This window comes from Paroedura picta, chromosome 8 (genome assembly GCF_049243985.1).
Source record: "Paroedura picta isolate Pp20150507F chromosome 8, Ppicta_v3.0, whole genome shotgun sequence".
NCBI lineage: Eukaryota > Metazoa > Chordata > Lepidosauria > Squamata > Gekkonidae > Paroedura > Paroedura picta.
The window spans coordinates 100,616,221-100,636,470 of NC_135376.1; the positions used below are offsets into that span (position 1 = coordinate 100,616,221).

The 20,250-nt window shown below is 49.1% G+C and overlaps 1 protein-coding gene across 5 annotated transcripts in view; it reads left to right on the plus strand.

Moving 5' to 3' along the window:
- Nucleotides 1-20,250, plus strand: part of WDFY4 (WDFY family member 4) — a 305,701-nt gene that overhangs the window by 97,188 nt on the left and 188,263 nt on the right. For all 5 annotated transcript variants that reach the window (XM_077350999.1, XM_077351000.1, XM_077350998.1 and 2 more), the window contains 5 exons: nucleotides 5,884-5,999; nucleotides 7,852-8,038; nucleotides 8,730-8,806; nucleotides 9,949-10,170; nucleotides 18,441-18,625. In XM_077350999.1, coding sequence (XP_077207114.1) covers nucleotides 5,884-5,999; nucleotides 7,852-8,038; nucleotides 8,730-8,806; nucleotides 9,949-10,170; nucleotides 18,441-18,625 — 787 coding nt within the window. The remainder of the gene's footprint in view (nucleotides 1-5,883; nucleotides 6,000-7,851; nucleotides 8,039-8,729; nucleotides 8,807-9,948; nucleotides 10,171-18,440; nucleotides 18,626-20,250) is intronic.

A 20,250-nucleotide genomic window follows, 5' to 3' on the forward strand; every position in this document is an offset into this window, starting at 1 on the left:
CCAGCTATGGCAACAGTAGGATTCTCGCAGTTTGTGGCTGGTCCCACTCATCAGACTGGCCACACCCTGGACTTGATCTTTGGTGCTGGCGTTGAGATCGATCTGGTGGCTAATAACATTGTTCCATGGTCTGACCACCATACTCTGAAGGCTTGCTCATGGATGCCACACACACACACCGTTTGGGTGACAGACGCATTTTAGTCTGCCCTTAGAGACTTATGGAATCCAAAAGATTCTTGTATGATCTGAGGGACCCGATGCCCTCCAGTGTCTCGCTGGAGGCCTTGGTGGAGGACTGGCAGTCCCGCCTGTTGGCCACCATTAACGAGATTGCTCCTGAGCGCCCTCTCCACCCTCGCCTCAAACAGGCCCCGTGGTTTACCGTGGAGCTTTGGGAGAGGAAGAGGGAGGTTAGATGGCTAGAGCGAGTGTGGGGGAAGACTCATGAGGAAGTTACAAGAATATCTGATTGCATGCTTATGAGGGCGTATGAGATGGTGGTGAAAGCAGCGAAGTGTGATTACTTTGCCGCGGAAATTGCATCCGCTAGCTCTCACCTAGCCTAATAATTTAGGGTAGTTCGGCCTCTTACCGGGAGGGAGCCAGAATAGTAATCAATTGGAACTTGGCTGTGAGACTTTTGCGAGCTAATTTGTAGATAAGGTCTTGTTGCTCCACTGCGACCTTACTGCCATGGTTGATACAGTTAGTGAACTAGAAGCTCCGTGGCTGTTATGGGGGATTAGGTTTGATGGCTTCAGGTGACTCTCTTTTCCCCAAGTGGACAAATTGCTGGGGTCAGTGAGGGTGACCTCTTGCTCCCTTGATCCCTGTTGCTTAAGACAAGCGACACGTGGATAGGTGATCCCCTGAGGGAGATTATAAACCTCTCCCTTACATTGGGAGAATTCCCTCGGTGGCTCAAGGTGGCAGTGGTTCAGCCTTTTCTGAAAAAAACATTGCTGGATTCGCAGGACCCCACCAGCTACCGCCCAGTATCTTGTGTTCCCAAGTAAGGTAGTTGAGAGGGCCACCGCAGACCAGCTCCTAGCATTTTTGGAGGAAACTTCGGCCCTGGATCCATACCAGTCTGGCTTCCGTCCACTCCTGGCCATGGAGTGGAGACCGTGCTGATCGCCCTGGCAGATGATCTCCGGTGATAGATGGACTTAGGAGGGTTGGCCATTCTCATGCTGTTAGACCTGTCAGCCGCATTTGATGTGATCAGCCATGAGCTCTTGGTCCACTGCCTCGCTGACACTGGGATTGGAGGGATGGTCCTTAAGTTGCTAAGCTCCTTTCTAAAGAACAGTTCATGGAGGGTTGCTGTGGGGGATGAGTTATCTGACTCCTTTGCACTCCCTTGTGGGGTGCCACAGGGAGCAGTGCTCTCCCCCACTTTATTTATATGCGCCCTCTGACCCAGTTGGTTAGGAGCTATGGGCTTGGGTGTAATCAGTATGCTGATGACACCCAGCTCTATCTCTTGATGGACGGCCAGCCAGATCTCCCCCCAGAAACAGTTGTTTGGAAGCAGTAGCTGGTTGGATCAGGAAGAATCATAGAATCATAGAATCAAAGAGTTGGAAGGGGCCATACAGGCCATCTAGTCCAACCCCCTGCTCTACGCAGGATCAGCCCTAAGCATCCTAAAGCATCCAAGAAAAGTGTGCATCCAACCTTTGCTTGAAGACTGCCAGTGAGGGGGAGTTCACCACCTCCTTAGGCAGCCTATTCCACTGCTGAACTACTCTGACTGTGATTTCCCCCCCTGATATCTAGCCTATATCGTTGTACTTGAAGTTTAAACCCATTACTGCGTGTCCTCTCCTCTGCAGCCAACAGAAACAGCATCCTGCCCTCCTCCAAGTGACAACCTTTCAAATACCTAAAGAGGACTATCATGTCCCCTCTCAACCTCCTTTTCTCCAGCCTGAACATTCCCAAGTCCCTCAACCTATCTTCAGAGGCCTTGGTCCCTTGGCCCCAGTTCATCTTTGTCACTCTCCTCTGTACCCTTTCAATTTTATCTACGTCCTTCTTGAAGTGAGGCCTCCAGAATTGCACACAGTACTCCAGGTGTGGTCTGACCAGTGCCGTATACAATGGGACTATGACATCTTGTGATTTTGATGTGATGCCTCTGTTGATACAGCCCAAAATGGCATTCGCCTTTTTTATCGCTGTTTTAAGAGTTGCCTGAAACTCAACCCCTCCCAGACGGAGGGTATCTGGCTGGGTCAAAGACGGCAGGAAGCTTGTCTTCCCTGCTTAGATGGGGTGCAACTGTCATCTGTGCCTCAAGCCAGGAATTTGGGAGTGATCCTGGATGCCTCACTCTCTATGTAAGCCCAAGAGCATGCTGCTTTTTCCAAGTGCAGACTATAATGTTTAAAGCTACTTTTGTTTTTATTGGTGAATAGCTCTGAATTGGCTGCCGATGTCATATGTATTTCCACTGAATCAGAAGAGAGTGGATATTATTTGCTATTATATGTTTTTAAAACAAAGAATAACTTCACAGGAGGAAGGAGAGATAGACATATGGCACACATCACCCCGCTCCAACTCCAAAATTTAAAATGAATTGTGAATCAGAAATGCTGATTCTGTGAATTTAGGCAGATTGTAGGGGGTGGGTGGGCAGAAGGGACTGTGTCCATGCTTGGCTCTTGTGGCCCTTTCTTGCATGCCCAGAGAATGTTGACGGCCACTTTGGGTCAGAAGGTGAATTTCCTGCAGACCAGACTGACCAGGGATTCTGAGTTTTCTTTGGGGGGAGGGCATCATCTGGATATGGAATTGGGGTCACTATGGGTGGGCAAATAGTTGTGAATTTCCTGTATTCTGCAGGTTGGACTAGATGACCTTGGAAGCCCCTTCCAACATTATGGTTCTGTGATTCTATGATTCTGTCTTCTCACCAGTACCTGCTAAGACACTCCATGTTGACCATTTTGTTTTATAATAACGTAATTAATAATGCAAACCATTGCAGGGCAATAGGCCTCATTTCCTTTTAAAATGGATGGTGCAAAAAATCAGGCAGAGTGTGGTGGAGGAAGGTGGGAGGGGGCAGTAGGTGTGGACAAGAGACCCAGAGTGAGTGGCAGCACAGCTGTAAAAAACATTGCATTTCAAAATTCTACACTTGAAAATGTCAGGATCAGTCCCCTGCTCTCTGCCATGTTTGATTCCATCAAACCTGAGAGACTCCATCTTTGTGTGCTGTGCTCTTGCTGTCTTTCCCATGTAACCAGAATGCTTATGGCTCTGCAGTATCTCTTTGATCCCCCCTCTCCTTTGATCCCTCCGCTTTCACACTGCATGTCCTCCCTGCTGTGATACATTGTTGCCAGTGTCCCTGTAAACATCTTATCTGCAGCCTGGGGCGCCAGGCTGACTAAGGCTTTGCTAACTTAGACACTTTGGCAGGAAGGCTGAGATGGCACCTGGGTGAGGGATGACCCCCTCCCCTTGGGAACGGGTCTGGTTTCGGCGGGAGAATTGTATTGATAACTGCTTGCATCCCCGATATCGAACAGTCTTGACTTCAGATGTTTAAGTGCTCAGATCTACTTCCAATTAAAGCTTTCTTTCTATAGAAGCCTGATTGTGAGTTTTGTCTGCCCTTGACAGAAAACAGCATGGCACAACCCAATGCAAAAAAATATGCAGTAAAGGTGAATCATAGAATCATAGTATAATAGAATCATAGAGTTGGAAGAGACCTCTTGGGTCATCTAGTCCAACCCCCTGCACTATGGAGGACACTCACAACACTATCCTCATCAACTGTAACCTGCACCCCCTTGAATCTTCACAGAATCAGCCTCTCCAGCAGATGGCAATCTAGCCTCTGTTTAAAAATTTCCAAACCTACCACCTCCTGAGGAAGCCTGTTCCACCGAGAAACTGCTTTAACTGTCAGGAACTTCTTCTGGATGTTTAGATGGACTTTCTTTTGAATTAATTTCAACTCATTGTACTTGGTCCGTTCCTCCAGGGCAAGAGAGAACAACTCTGTTCCATCCTCTATATGGCAGCCTTTTAAATACTTGAAGATGGTTATCAGATCCCCTCTCAGTCGTCTCCTCTCCAGGCTAAACAGACCAAGCTCCCCCAACCTTTCTTCATATGTATTGGTCTCCAAAGCCCTCACCATCTTTGTTGCCCTGCTCTGGACACGCTCCAGTTTGTTTACATCCCTCTTCAATTGTGGCACCCAAAACTGAACATGGTACTCCACGTGAGGCTGAACCAGAGCAGAGTAAAGCGGTACCATCACCTCCCGTGATCTGGACTCCATTTGATACAGCCCAAAATCCCATTTACCTCTTTAGCCACCGAGTCACACTGTTGACTCATGTTCACTGTATGGTCTACCAAGACTCCTAGATCCTTTTCTCACATGCTACTGCCAAGACAAGTCTCCCCCATCCTATATTGGTGTCTATAGTTTTTCCTACCTAAATGCAGAATTTTACATTTATCCCTATTGAACTTCATTTTATTCAGTTTAGACCAGTTTCGAGCCTATCAAGGTCATCCTGTATTCTGATTCTGTCTTCTGTTGTATATGTTACCCATCCCAGTTTAGTATTGTCTGCAAAATTAATAGGTATCCCCTCTAATCCCTCATCCAAATCGTTTATAAAGATGTTGAACAACGCAGGCCCCAGGACAGATCCTTGGGTACTCCACTTGTCACTCTTTCCCAAGAAGATGCTGAACCATTAACAAAAGTACCCTCTGGGTACGATTGATCAACCAGTTATTGATCCACCTGACGGAATTAGGATCCATACCATCTTGTCAACAAGAATATCATGTGGAACCTTATCAAAAGCTTTACTGAAATCCAGATAAACTATGTCCACAGCATTCCCCTGATTTGGAAAAACGCAGGGTAAGGGAGCTTGAATTTCGGGCTTACACCTGGATAGGCAATATTTGGTGCAGAACTAATTGCATATTTCAGGACTTTAGGGATGCCCATGAGAGGGTTTGAAAGCCTAGATTTCATTGTTATTTGCAATTGATTATCAGATTTGCACCATTCATTGGCCCTTCATTCCCAATGCAGAGTTGATGTCCCGGAGTTTAGCCAGGGCTGGGAAAGATCTCATGAAGAAGTCCTGGCAGTGGGGCTATCATCCCCAGGCTGAGAAATTCCTGAACCTCTGGGGATAGACCCTGAGGAGGGTAGGGTATGGGAAGGGAGTGGTCTCAGCAGTTGCAATGCCAGGGAGTGCACCCCCAAAGCAACCCTTTTCTCCTGGCACACTGGCCTCTGCTATCTGGGGATCAGTTGTGTTACCAGGAACTCTCCAAGCCCCAGATTTTTAAAAAAATGTTTGCTTGGTCCAGCATTTCACTTCCATGGTCACGTGTAACCCCAGGGTTGTGGCAGAACCCCAAAGAGGGGTTGTTTCTTTTCTTTCTTTTTTTAATTTTGGGTGAGTGGGTCACTTCTGGAGTTGCAACAGGGAGGTGTGGCTAGCTGACATCACTTCAGAGTTGCCTCAACACTTGCAAAAATTTTGAGGGGCTACTCCACAGTCAAAAGGCTGGCTTAGTGCATGGTCTGTGTTCTTTTTGTAGCGTGCATGAGAGGCTGGCATGCAGAATTGTCTGTCCTGTGGAAGGTGGTCCAATGAGTTGGCAGGAGAGCCTTCCCTGCCTGTTCCCAGCCCATATCCATGAAAAGCTCTTGAGAGGTACGGGATATGGAGGCACAGGAGTTGATTGAAAGCCCAAAAAGCTGTCCTCCATGATGTCCAGCTGCTCTTACACTAAAGGATCACAGTCCTTAGCCCAGGATGCTCCTGTATGTGCTTGGCTGTCTGACTATCCATCTCCTTCCCTTGCCTCTTCCAGACAGTTTCTCCACCTCAGGACCCCGTTGCTAACCCTGCAGTCTGACTCCAGTGCAGGCCAAGCCCTGCCCACACTGAGATGCAAGAGTGGCTCGTTTCAAGCCACGTGGAAAGAAGGTGAGATGAGCTGGAGATGGTGCATGCTGTGGTTACCAGCTTCAGGGTGGGAGACCCCCGAGATTTTTGGGGTGGACTCTGAGATAGGCAGGGCTTGGGGAGGGGAGGGGCCTCTGCAGGCTATAATGCCATAGAGCCCTCTCCTCCAAACATCGGATCTCTCTCATCTGGGGATGACTGGTAATCCCAGGAGATCTCTCAGCCCCACCTGGCAAGGCTCTGGGAAGGGGCTATGGTGAGTCAGTGACCCCTGGTCCTCCACAGATACGGGCAACTTTTTATGGGAGCAAGACTGGGCAACATTATCATATTGGCTGGTCCTGTTGTATTCATCTGTTTGGTAAATATATCCGCCCCTCCTAACATTGCTGGCTTGGGGCAGCTTCCAACATCACATAAAACAATAGTTAAAAATTATTTAAAATGTTTTAAAACAATCAGACATACCCTGTACGGGCGATTAGAACAAATTCAAATTCAATCTTTATTACACTCGTTCAGACCAAGTTGTATGAAGTCAATACATAAAAGACCAAAAAAATATGGTCATTTAATGTAATACAATTTAAAACACATCATAAAACAGAACTTAAAATTATGCTACTTTAGAGCATCGGATTTTTATGGCGACGGCACAAAACTTAGCCAGCTGAGTTGTCACCTGGGGGGACTCCTCACTTAGCAGCCTCTTTGCTCGATCTACATCATGATGTTTTGGCAACCTTTTAAGGAGTGGCTCAATCAAGTGGCTACGAATGCCGACATAAGCAGGGCAGTGGAACAAGATAGGCTCTCTTGTATCAATTTCGCCACTCCCAGCCACTAGAACAGTCAGAGGGTCTTGGCTTCTCAAGAGGGGGATAAATGTTATGGCCATAAGCACATTTTCTTTGACTGTAAGGAAGGTTCTTTCCTTGAAGAGTTGTCACTCTGCATTCAGATGTGAGCATTCTCCGGAGGCCTCTGGGCACTTGGGCGGCACAGTTTTGGTTGGGGCCCCCTGAAGAAGCATTCTCCAGCAAAACACAGGTTTACCAGTTCCTCGTTTGGATTTTGGAATTTCCAGAGGCATTCTTACAGCTTGTTAACTTTTTCATGTATTGTTTGTACTTTCTTCACATTGTACTAATAAACATCCAGATTAAAAATGACCCCCCTCCCCCAGGCTAGAGAGATCGGCTTTGCAGGATGGACTCTTTAGTAGCGTATCCCATGGCAATCCCTTCCTTCCACAAACCCAGTTTTCCCCAGGCTCCATTACCCCCCCCCCCCCCACACACACACACACCATCTCCAGCAATTTTGCAGCCTGGGGCTGATATCCCTAACACAGACATGGAGGATTCTTCTTCATGAGTTTCCCAGGACAAAATGGAGAGGTGCAGCTCTCTACAGACTAGCTTCTGCTATCAAGCTTCAATTTCCAAATGGGAACTCCAGGTCCAGAGGCACTGATTGCCCTTGACTAGTGGATTGGGATGGGAGAGTGATAGGAATTGGTTCTTTTGCTTTGCTTGTAGGCTCAGCCAATTGGCCCAGTCAGAGAACCCGAATGCTGGAGGAGAAGCTTGTGGAGCCTGTTCCCACAGGTCCTGTCACCCAGAGGCCCAGTTCAGGTGCAATGGCTTTTATAAGTGAACAGCCACAGTGTGTGGGCTTGAGATTCCTTGTCTGACTGTAAAGCATTGCCAAACAGAGCACAATCCTGCCCGTGTGGGCATACTTCCTCCCGATGAAACCAGGCAGTTTGGCCCCTCTGCTTAAGGTTTCGCCACTCACTGCTGTGGCTGCCTCAGTTCTGCCTCCCAGCATTCACCCTTGTTGTGATGATCCTGTGCATTTTCTGTTCTAGGTTCCCAGAACAATTGTCACCCAGATCCCCTAGTTTTTGTCGCATCATGGACATCCGAGAACTCTGCGGTGGCTCTCGAGGCAGCCACAAGTCTGATTGCAATGACGGCTCCACGCAGCTTCCAGCCACAGAGCACCTGCCTGGCACCTTCCTTTGTGGAGTTTGACATGTCCTTGGAAGGATACGGGTACCTCCCCTGCCTGCGCTGCACACCAGCCCCTCCAGTCTCTGTCCCCACAGTGATGCCAAACACCAGCTGCCCTGTGCTGTTCTGTCGCTACTGTCCACCTGCCTCAAAGGCACAAAGAGCTTGACTACAATGCCTCTGGCCCAGGGCACTTCCAGGGATGCGAATTCCCTTCCTGCAGCATGGGATGGGAGGCTCTTGCCCACTGGATGCTCCTGTACAGGATGGGAATATCCTTGGGAAGAACCCCGAATTAGTAGCCCTCTGGGCCAGGACAATCCTATGTGCATGAGCCCATTCATTGCAGGCTGAGTTTTGCAAGCGAGAGCCCACTGTGTCAGATGCATGAAATGCAAGGGACACAGGTACGAGTAGGAGGGATTAGGAGGGAGGGAGGACCGAGGGCACGGCACCCTGCGGCGTTCCTTGCAGAGGACAGGTGACAAAATGAGCCTGGGCCATTCACTGGGGCTGGTGGGATGGAATGCCTGCCCATCCTGGGTCTCAGGCAGAGAAAAGCCTTTCCTGTCACTTCCTGCCAGATCTTTTTAAAATTTGAGATACCAGAGGTTGAACAGGGGACCTTCTGCATGCCACACACATCCTAAAAGATATATTCAGTTTTTCTCAGCCAGTCTGTGCTTTTATCCTCCTCCACCCAAAAAAGTTGCTGTTTCTCTATGTATTGCAGCTGTTTATTTCTCCCAACTTTGGCTACGGTTTTGGGTCCCAACGCTGAACACTCCATCTCAGGAGGAATTGGGAAAGGTAGGAGGCTTCTAGCTGCTTGGGGAACACTGGGCTCTCTGTAAACAGTGGGAAGGGCTAAAATATCTCCATCCCATCTCCCTACACTCTGTTGCCTTTTCCAGCTCCCCCATCTGCAGCATGAATTTGGGCAAGTGCCCATTCCTTTTCGGTAAGGTGGGATCCCAATAATATTTCACAGGATCCTTTGGCAGCTGAAGGAGTTGTCTCTTTCCAGTTTTTTGAATTACAAAATATTGATTTCAATATTTTATTCCTTAGACATACTATGTATATAGGTCTCTGGCCCTAAAAAAGCACACTTGGCCCTGACCAGGGCCAGGGCCTTTTCGATCCTGGCCTCGACCTGGAGGAAGGAGCTCCCAGGAGAGCGGAGGGCCCTGACAGAGCTGTCAAAGTTCCGCAGGGCCTGAGAAACGGAGCTCTTCCGCCAGGTCTTTGGTTGAGGTCTGAGCCAGGAACAACAGGAGACCCTCCTCAGGTAACATCCAGCGTGCCCCGCCCTGGGGGGTGGACAACTGCGGGGATGGGGGAGGGACTATACTGCCAGTCTGGTTTTATCTCCTTTTTTAGCTTTGTTCTGTTGTTCTTTTATCATGTTTTTATGCGGGGTGGGGTTATATTGTACCCCGCCATGAGTTTCCAGAGAGTGGTGGGCTAAAAATATGATAGATAGATAGATGGATGGATGGATGGATGGATGGAGGGAGGGAGGGAGGGAGGGAGGGAGGGAGGGAGGGATAGATGAGAGAGAGACAGATACAGCCTACCTTTTGATGGGCATTCTTGTTCATATCCAGCATTTTGCGGTGGGGCATTTCCAGAGCTGTGTGTGTGTAAAGTGCTATCTAGTCACAGCTGACTGATGGAGACCCCTTCGGGTTTTGTTACCTGTTTCCACAAGACGTCCAGTTGTGGTTCCTGGAGATCGGGGGTGGGGGGGAGGGGGGAGGAAACTGGGGTGGTCGGGGGTTGGGAAGGGGACTCTGATCTCCCAAGCAGCCCTTTTCTCCAGGGAAACTGGGGATCAGGTGTCATTCCGGGAGATCTTCAGGCACCCCCCCCCCACACACTAGAAGAGTTCACTCTCCCCCTGGTTGCTCTGAGCAGAGACTGACTGACCTCTCACTTCCCGACTCCAGGCCCCCGGTTGTTCCCGCCACTGGATGGCCTGACCTTGTCCTCCTGGTTTCTGGTCAGCAAGAGGGGTTCTGCTCACGATGCCCCCCACCCCCTGCGCTTTCTTACCCTGGTGCGTCACATGGCGCGGACAGAAGAAGAATTTGTCTGCTTTGCAATAGACTTCTCTCCTGAGAGCAGTTGCCTGACCATCTCCACCGAGGAAGTGCTCCTCCAGCCCCTTGGTAAGGCTTCTGGTAGGGGCCTCAAGGAGGGGGGAGAGATTCAGGGGGTGCCTAACGGGAGGGATTTCCCCACAAGGCTGATAACATGTCCAAATTTCAAGTGTTTCTGCTGCTTTGCTTCTGAGGGTCCCTCCAGATAAACTATCACATTTTTGCACAATAAAAATGAGCCATTCACCCTTTGGTGCAGGAGCCATAGCATCTTTTTTCTGAGAAATTCTTCTTTTGCAGAAATATCCTGTTACCTGGCACAGAAATGGCAATATTGTGGAGAAACGGGATTTTGCCTCTAGTGCTGGACGGAATCAGTTTCTAGAGAAGTCAGTAGGGCTGCCGGGGTCTGAAAACCAGAAGAAACCAAATGAGGGTCATGGGGGCAGCCAATAGAGATTGCATGATATTACTTGCAGAGAAATCTGAAAAGTGATGGCAGCCCTCTCTAGGAATTGCAAGAAACTCTATGTTAATCTACTGTCTTGCTGTGCAGTCCCACATTGGGACTGTGCATGTGCAGGTCTGCTCAGAAATGTTTTACTAGCTTAAGAAGAAGAAGAAGAAGAGTTGGTTCTTAAGGGGGTACTTGACCAATTAACCATGAATGCACAGGACTTTCCTGCTGACCTGGTCACCTGACTGCAAGGTGGAGTGTCCCCATCCATAGAAACATACAGTTGGAAGGGGCCACACAGGCCATCTAGTCCAACCCCCTGCAGAATGCAGGATCAGCCCAAAGCATCCAAGAAAAGTGTGTATCCAACCTTTGCTTGCAGAGTGCCAGTGAGGGGGAGCTCACCACTTCCTTAGGCAGTCTATTCCACTGCTGAACTACTCTCTGTGAAAATTTTTTTCCTTATATCTAGCCAATATCGTTAGAGTTTGAACCCATTACTGCGCGTCCTTTCCTCTGCAGCCAACGGAAACAGCATCCTGCCCTCCTCCAAGTGACAACCTTTCAAATACTTAAAGAGGGCTATCATGTCCCCTCTCAACCTCCTTTTCTCCAGGCTGAACATTCCCAAGTCCCTCAACCTATCTTCATAGGGCTTGGTCCCTTGGCCCCAGATCATCTTCGTTGCTCTCCTCTGTACCCTTTCAATTTTATCTACGTCCTTCTTGAAGTGAGGCCTCCAGAACTGCACACAGTACTCCAGGTGTGGTCTGACCAGTGCCGTATACAATGGGACTATGACATCTTGTGATTTTGATGTGATGCCTCTGTTGATACAGCCCAAAATGGCATTTGCCTTTTTTACCGCTGCATCACACTGCCTGGTCATGTTTAGTTTACAATCCACAAGTACCCCAAGGTCTCGTTCACACACAGTGTTACCTAGAAGCGTATCCCCCATCCAGTAGGCATGCTTTTCATTTTTCTGACCCAGTTGTAGATCCCTCAATTCCCTTTTTGCCACCATGACTAGTGGAAGCATTTCTCTAATGCTCCATGAATTTTCGTATGCCATTGTGCTTTACTGCCTTTCTTCCTTTGAGGATGATGTCCAAGGCAATTTTCAAAAAGTGCAGTCCATGCTCAGTTATGATGCCTCATACTGATGAGCACGACCACTGCCTTTTATGCTGGGTGAAGGACATAATGTCTCTACATGTGCAGTCAGAAGTTCACACTCAAGGCATGCTCAGACAGAGCATCGAGACATGAGGCCGCGCTCTTTGAGAAAGCTTTGTCAGGTTCTGCAGCAACCCAAAACTGTTCGGTTCCAACTACCATGGCTCTTGTAAGACCTCAATCTTGGAACCAACTTTGACCTGTTCCATGCCATCTAACTTGGAATTGGCGATTAGACCTTCTAAACAATCTGTTTCAGTGGTATCAGATACACTCTGACCCTCTCCGGTGCCTGTTCTTTCCTAGGCAGAGTCTGCACTTACTTTGTTTATTCCATTGTCAATCCTGTTGAATTCAGATCGCTTTGAACTCGGGTCTTCCTCTCCCCCCCCCCCATTGAAACAGGAAAGTCTTCTGCACGTGGTTAGGGTAGTTCAGAAGGGGGGGGGGGAGCCAAGCCTCTTTCTTTCTTTTCTTGAAGGGGGGGAGGGGAGCCAAGCAGGGAGCCTCCTTCTTTTCTTGGGGGGGGGGGGGGAGAAGATCGAAAAAGGCAGAGGAGGGAGGAAAAACCCAGGACTGACAGAAATTGAGAAGAATTAGGGGCTTCTCCTTTAAGGCAAGTCTGTCACATGACCACCTGTGGCCAATCACGGGTCCTCTACCATGGAGGAGAGCCCAGATTCAAAACAGCCTGGTTTATCTAATCTGAATCTTGAAATATTGAGGGTTAAAAGCACTCTGAGATATCGCACAATAAAGGTAGGGTCACTCCGGATCAATCCTTCTTGCTGCAGAAGGAAAATTTAAATCGCCCCAAATCCAAACGGAAATCGCATTCTGGGTAGAGGGCAGGGACTGAATCGACCTGGGGTTGGAATAAAAGCTCCGTGCAGTTTACACCCTAGTCTGCAGAGGAGAGATCAATGTCAGAGCCTAAAAAACCTCATAAGGATAAACATGACAAATGACATTCGGAAGGTGAGAAGATGAGAGCCCTTCTGAGGGCCCCACCATCATTGTCAGTGCACCACTCGAAATACGACCCCACTTTGGAAGGGAGGAGGGTGCATTGTGTGAGCAGAATGGCACAGGGTTGGTGGGCCTCTGGAGAATCTTCTTTTTATACCTACATTTCAGAACTTAGAGCAGCCTTAACTCCCTTTACAGACCTCCGGACTGACAAAAGAATCCTTCTGCAGATGGACAAAACTATTTCTCCAAGCAGGGTTGTGCCTCCTCCCTCCACTCGTGTTGGGCAGCAGTCTGTCTATGGCAAGAAGGGACTTGGCTCGGATCAGACGTCAGAGCTTTTCCTATCATGGGCTCTCTCAGGGTAGAGGGGGACAGACTCAGCGGGGATTTTGTCATGAATTGCAAGTGGTCCCTCAAGGTTCAAGCTCTCTACCAAGTTTTCAGAGTGTGGGGCTCTCCATTAGCAGACCTGTTCGCCAGAACTCGGTCTGCAAATGCCCCTATGTTTTGCTCCAGGGGAGGGATAAACAAGGAATCATTGGGGAGTTCAGTCCAAATTCATTGGAACAGTCCTCTATTCCAGTGGTCCCCAACCTTTCTGAGGCTGGGGACCGGCAGGGCATCGGGCTGCGCCCGCGCAGACCACGCCCGCACATCGGGCCGCACCCGCACGGGCCGCGCATGTGCAATGTGCGGCCCGGCCCTGATTCCCTCTCCCCGCCCTCCCGCAGTAAGAAGCTTCCCGGGCCGCAAGCTTGCGGCCTGGGAAGTTTTTTACTGCGGGGGGGGGGCGGGGAGAGGGAGCTGAGGCCCGGGGAGAGGGAGCTGCGGCCGGGAGGTCCAAGGGCGCTGGATCGCGACCGGCCATGAGGCGGGCGACCCTGTGAAGGGGCGCGGCGGCGGGGCAGCTGTGGCGGTGGCGGCAGCAGGCCAGGCACATTGCTAGCGGTGCATAGAATCATAGAATCATAGAATCATAGAATCATAGAATCATAGAATCATAGAGTTGGAAGGGGCCACACTGGCCATCTAGTCCAACCCCCTGCTCAACGCAGGATTAGCCCTAAGCATCCTAAAGCATCCAAGAAAAGTGTGTATCCAACCTTTGCTTGAAGACTTCCAGTGAGGGGGAGCTCACCACCTCCTTAGGCAGCCTATTCCACTGCTGAACTACTCTGACTGTGAAAAACCTTTTCCTGATATCTAGCCTATATCGTTGTACTTGAAGTTTAAACCCATTACTGTGTGTCCTCTCCTCTGCAGCCAACAGAAACAGCATCCTGCCCTGCTCCAAGTGACAACCTTTCAAATACTTAAAGAGGGCTATCATGTCCCCTCTCAACCTCCTTTTCTCCAGGCTGAACATTCCCAAGTCCCTCAACCTATCTTCATAGGGCTTGGTCCCTTGGCCCCAGATCATCTTCGTCGCTCTCCTCTGTACCCTTTCAATTTTATCTACGTCCTTCTTGAAGTGAGGCCTCCAGAACTGCACACAGTACTCCAAGTGTGGTCTGACCAGTGCTGTATACAATGGGACTATGACATCTTGTGATTTTGATGTGATGCCTCTGTTGATACAGCCCAAAATGGCATTTGCCTTTTTTACTGCTGCATCACACTGCCTGCTCATGTTTAGTTTACAATCCACAAGTACCCCAAGGTCTCGTTCACACACAGTGTTACCTAGAAGTGTATCCCCCATCCAGTAGGCATGCTTTTCATTTTTCTGACCCAGATGCAGAACTTTACGCTTATCTTTATTAAATTGCATCTTGTTCTCATTTGCCCATTTTTCCATTGTGTTCAGATCTCGTTGAACTATGTCTCTATCTTCCGGAGTATTTGCCAGTCCTCCCACTTTGGTGTCATCTGCAAACTTGATGAGTAGTCCCTCCACCCCCTCATCTAGATCATTAATAAATATGTTAAAAAGTACCGGGCCAAGCACCGAGCCCTGAGGTACCCCGCTACTCACCTCTCTCCAGTCTGATGAAACACCATTGACAACAACTCTTTAAGTGCGGTTCTCTAACCAATTCCCTATCCACCTGACTATCTGAAAATCCAGATTGCAGTCCTTCAATTTATCCATCAGAACATCTATCCATGTTAACCTGCCACCCAGACACTGACCTTTGGCTATGGCCATCTCTAGATGTGCCTAAACCCTTTGACCTGTGGGAAAAAACAGATGTAAAATAGGCACTAAGCCTTTCTGCTTTCTCTGCATCTTCCGTTAGAGTTTGTCCATCCGTACCCAACAGTGGGCCTATTGCCTCCTTTACTTTACGTTTGCTCCTCACATAACTGAAAAATCTTTTCTTGTTACAATGGGCTTCCCTGGCCAATCTTAGCTTTGGCCTTTCTGATGATTGATCTACAGTACCTAGTAACCTGTATGTACTCTTCTTTAGAGCTCTGTCCTTCCCTCCATTTCCTGAACATTTTCCTTTTCTTTCTTAGTTCCTCTTGAAGTTCTCTGTTCATCCAAATAGGCTTCTTAGAGCTCCTGCCGTGTTTTCGTCTTTCTGGAATAGTCATTGATTGAGCATGCAATAGCTCTTGTTTGAGTAGCGCCCACCCTTCACATGCTCCCTTCCCTTCCAGCATTCTTATCCATGGTATGACACTCATCATGTCTCTGAGTTTATTAAAGTTTGCCCTATGAAAATCCAACATCCGCGTCTGGCTACAAGCTTCCTTGGCTCCCCATCTCAAAAGGAATTCTATGAGGACATGGTCACTTCCCCCTAGGGTCCCCACCTCCTTCACCTCATCCACCAACTCTTGCCTGTTGGTCAGTATTAAGTCCAGTATGGCTGAACCTCTTGTGGGTTCATCTACCATTTGATAAATGAAATTGTCAGCCAGGCAGGTCAGAAACTTGCATGACTGAGGACGCTTCGCAGAGTTTGTTTCCCAGCACACATCTGGGAAATTGAAGTCACCCATGATGACAAGGTCCTGCCGCTTGGATATTTTCTCAAGCTGCTCACAAAGTGCAGCATCCCCATCCTCTCGTTGGTCAGGCGGTCGGTAGCAGACACCAACCACCACAGGCGCGTGCAGGCGCGGCGGTGGCGCCCGCGGGTTAGTCGCGTCGCCGGCGGCGGCCGGGAGAAGGCAGAGTTGGGCGGGTGTGTGGGTGGAGGCCCTGCTCCTTTCCCCACATCGAGGCGGAGGCAATGGCGACCAAGGAGGCAATGGGGAGGCGCGCTTTGTGCGCCTCCCCATTGCCTCCTTGGTCCAGGATTGACACTCGGAGGAGAGAATCAGGAGCCGCAAACCGTCTCCTGATTCGCTCCTCCGAGTTTTTATCCCGGACAGAGCCCGCCCTAACTCCTCCCCACCAGCCCTTACGGCTTTATTTAGTCCGTGGCACCCGTGGCGCCGCGGGCGGTTTAAAGACTAGTATAAAAGCCTGCTGTAAAAAAAATACAGCGGGCGCTAGCTGCTCCCAACCACCCTGGCAGCGCTGCCTGGGCGGGTGGGAAGGGCTGGGTCCCCCCTAACTCCCCCCCCCAGGGAAAAAGTCTCCCCAGTCGGAGACCCGGCATCCCTGCTCCTTTCCCGAGGGCGAGGGGAAGGCGGCCGGAGCACTTCCTTCATGGAATGTTCTTCCTTGGAGTGGTGAGTTTCTGGCTGGGCCAGGCGAGTTTTTATCCCGGACAGAGCCTGCCCTTCCTCCTCCCCTTTAGCCCTTACTCTTTTATTTCTACCACTCCGCAGGAGCAGTTTACAGATTATTTTATTTATTTATTTGTTATATTTATATACCGCCCTCACTGGAGGCTCAGGTTTGCACCTGAAGGCTTGGAAAATTCAACCATCACGTCTGAAATTCCAGTAGATGTAAGGAATGTATTGGAGCCGGTTTGGTGTAGTTGTTAGGAATGTGGACTTCTAATCTGGCGAGCCGGGTTTGAATTTGCGCTCCCCTACATGCAACCTGCTGGGTGACCATGGGCTCGCCACAGCACTGATAAAGCTGTTCTGGCAGAGCAGGAATCTCAGGACTCTCTCAGCTTCACCTACCTCACAGGGGGTCTGTTGTCGGGACAGGAAAGGGAAGGGGATTGGAAGCCACTTTGAGACTCCTTCGGGTAAAGAAAAGCGGCATATAAGAACCAACTCTTCTTCTTCTTCTTCTTCTTCTTCTTCTTCTTCTTCTAGAGGCACCTTCCACACTGCTTGAGCTCTGAGGGAGTGGGCACGAATGCCCAACGGGCATGGAATGGAAGAGACACTGTAAGAGGCTGGAATAGCAGACACTTCCGACCTTGAAATAGTTTGGGAAAATGCAGCCCTACCCTTCTTTGGATCCCAATAACATACCAGGAGTGTTTGTGCCTATCTAAATCCTATCAATAATGAAATATTGCTCTTCTCATATCTAACATGTCTAATCTCTTCTCTGCTGAGAGAGCCCTGATATCACTGCTCGGTCAGAACAGCTTTATCAGTGCCGTGGCGAGCCCAAGGTCACCCAGCTGGCTGCATGTGAGGGAGCGCAGAATCGAACCTGGCATGCCAGATTAGAAGTCCGCACTCCTAACCACTGCACCAAACTGACCGGTAAAGCAGCTACATGGGCAAAGGAGGACACTCTTATTAGACAGTATGTGTTGGATCAGTTTACCAGATCAGATGCTAGATATGGGACTGCAGTTTTACACGGACCTTTTGACTGAGACCTCTCACCCACTTCTAGGTAAGAAAGGTTGCTAGGGTCTCAACGTGCATGGCAGGACAGTAAATGAAAACTGTAATTGTTGTGTGCAGACACACATTTCCTCCCTGCAGCTGTGAATTCTCAGACATTAAAAAAAAGTGTTGTTAGGTGCGAAATCGTGTCCGACCCATCGCAACCCCATGGACAATGATCCTCCAGGCCTCCAATGATGCTCTGGTATTCCCATCTCTTTAAGAACTTGCCACAATTTGTTGTGCTCCACACAATCAAAGGTTTTAGCATAGTCAATGAAGCAGAAGTAGACGTTCTTCTGGAACTCCCTAGCTTTCTCCATGATCCAGCGTATGTTGGCAATTTGATCTCTAGTTACTCTGCCTCTTCGAAATCCTCTGTCCTGTAGTCATATGACCAGCACTGTTGGAAAGCCCTGCTCATGTGTGGTCAATTGGGTTGGTGCCCCCTTACAGGGCTTAAGCTAGTAAAAGGTTTCCGAGCCGCAGGCCCGCGCATGCCCCGTCCCCATGTGTGCCTGCACCCAAGGCATTGATGAACAGCAGTGACATGAAAGCTACACTGTTGTTTGAATTTGTCAGTGATTGCTAGAGAGAGTTTCCCCAGGGTTTTTCCTATGGTTTTAGAATGTCCAGAGATTCCGGGAGAGGACTGACCTGACTACCCGGGTTGTCCTGAAAGTGATGGCATGCCATCCGATTGAGGGCCTTTCAGAAAAATATTTCTCCCATTGCAACCCCAAGAGGTGGGGGCAGGGCCTTGGCAACTCCCCATTACAGGCCGCTTGGTGGGTCTGACCTCGGGACCCTGCTCTGCTGCCTGTGGGAGAGCTGGATTCCCAGTTTCTACAGCATCCGCTGAAAACCTGTCCTGCTACACTCTTTCCTCCTGCCTGCGAGAATACTCGATGTTTCCCTGGAGCTCTCTCCCAGTCCTGCTGTTTTCCCCTTTCAGAGCTGCTTCCCATCTATGATGTTTCCCTGTTATACCTGCGGGGTGTGCTTTTGCTTCTTTCCACTCCTGCAGACATCATGGAACCTGAGTGCGAAAGATGTGGTCAATCCTCAGTCTTCTCTCAAGTGCAATTCAGTTGTCCTGAACTGCTAGTCACTGGGCAGTGGCATCACCTGGCAATTACGGCAGCAACAGAAACAAAGAGGATTTGCACTGTTTCGGCTTACGTCAACGGGCAGCTGCTGGACTCTGCGAAGGTAAGGGCTTGGTGTTCCTCTCTGCAGTTGGTGCTCAGTGGACAGCGACTTACTTCTCTTCTGCATGATTAGGCTTAACTCACAATGTGCTCCGTGTGTTTTAAATCTTTCCTCCACATTACCTTAAACAAACAAGTAGGGCTGCCAACCTCCAGGTGGGGCCGGGAGGTCTCCTGAATTTACAGTTGAACTCCAGGCCACAGAGGTCAGTTATCCTGGGGAAAAGGTTGCTTTGAAGGGTGGCCTGAATGCCATTATGCCTTCTGAGGTCCCTCCCCACCCCAAACCCAGCCCTCCCTAGGGTCCAACCTCCAGGAATTTCCCAGGTGGGATCTGGCAACCTTGCCTACTAACCGTAAGCAGGAAGCTGCTTCCTTTTGGGGAGTGCAGGTTCAAACCCAGATCGCCAGATCTTAAGTCTGCACTCCCAACCACTACACCAAGCTGGTTCTCCAGCCCCTGACAGCATGGGAATTGTAGTCCATGGACATCTGGAGAGCCACAGTATAGCCACCTCTGATTCAATAATGAACGCATGACTAAACAGGCAAACGGGATTTTGAGCTGCATTAAAAGAAGTATAGTGTCCAGATCACACAAGGTGATGTTACCACTTTGCTCTGGTTAGACCTCACTTGGAGTGATGTGTTCAGTTTTGAGCACCACTACTGAAGAAAGATGTAGGGGAACTGGAGCATATCCAGAGGAGGGCTATAAAGATGATGCGGGATTTGGAGACCAAGTCGTATGAGGAAAGGTTGAGGGAGCTTGGTCAGTTTAGCCTGGAGAGAAAGCAACTGTGAAATGATTGTTGTTGTTGACCGTCTGGTGATGTCCATGTGTAGAGTCGTCTCTTGGGTTGTTGGGAAAGAGTGTTTGCTATGACCATTGTATTCTCTTGACAAAATTCTACCACCCTGCTTCATTTTGTACTCCAAGGCCAAACTTGCCTGTTATCCCGGTTATCTTTTGGCTTCCTACTTTAGCATTCCAATCCCCCATGATGATAAGCACATCATTTTTTGGCGTTGCTTCTAGAAAGTGTTGTAGGGCTTCATAGAACTGATCAACTTCATCCTCCAGCAGCAGTGGTTGGGGCATAGACCTGGATTACTGTGATGTTGAATGGTTTGCCTTGGATTTGAACTGAGATCATTCTGTCATTTTGGGGATTGTATCCCAAGACTGCTTTTCCTACTCTTTTATTGATTATGAAGGCTACTCCATTCTTCTGTAAGATTCTTGTCCATAGTAGTATACCTGATGGTCATCTGAATTAAATTCACCCATTCCTGTCTATTTGAGTTCACTGATTCCTAAAATGTCGATGTTCAGTCTTATCATCTCTTGTTTGACAACATCCAGCTTGCCTTGATTCATGGATCTGACGTTCCAGGTTCATAGAATCATAGAATCATAGAGTTGGAAGGGGCCATACAGGCCATCTAGTTCAACCCCCTGCTCTACGCAGGATCAGCCCTAAGCATCCTAAAGCATCCAAGAAAAGTGTGCATCCAACCTTTGCTTGAAGACTGCCAGTGAGGGGGAGCTCACCACCTCCTTAGGCAGCCTATTCCACTGCTGAACTACTCTGACTGTGAAAATCTTTTCCTGATATCTAGCCT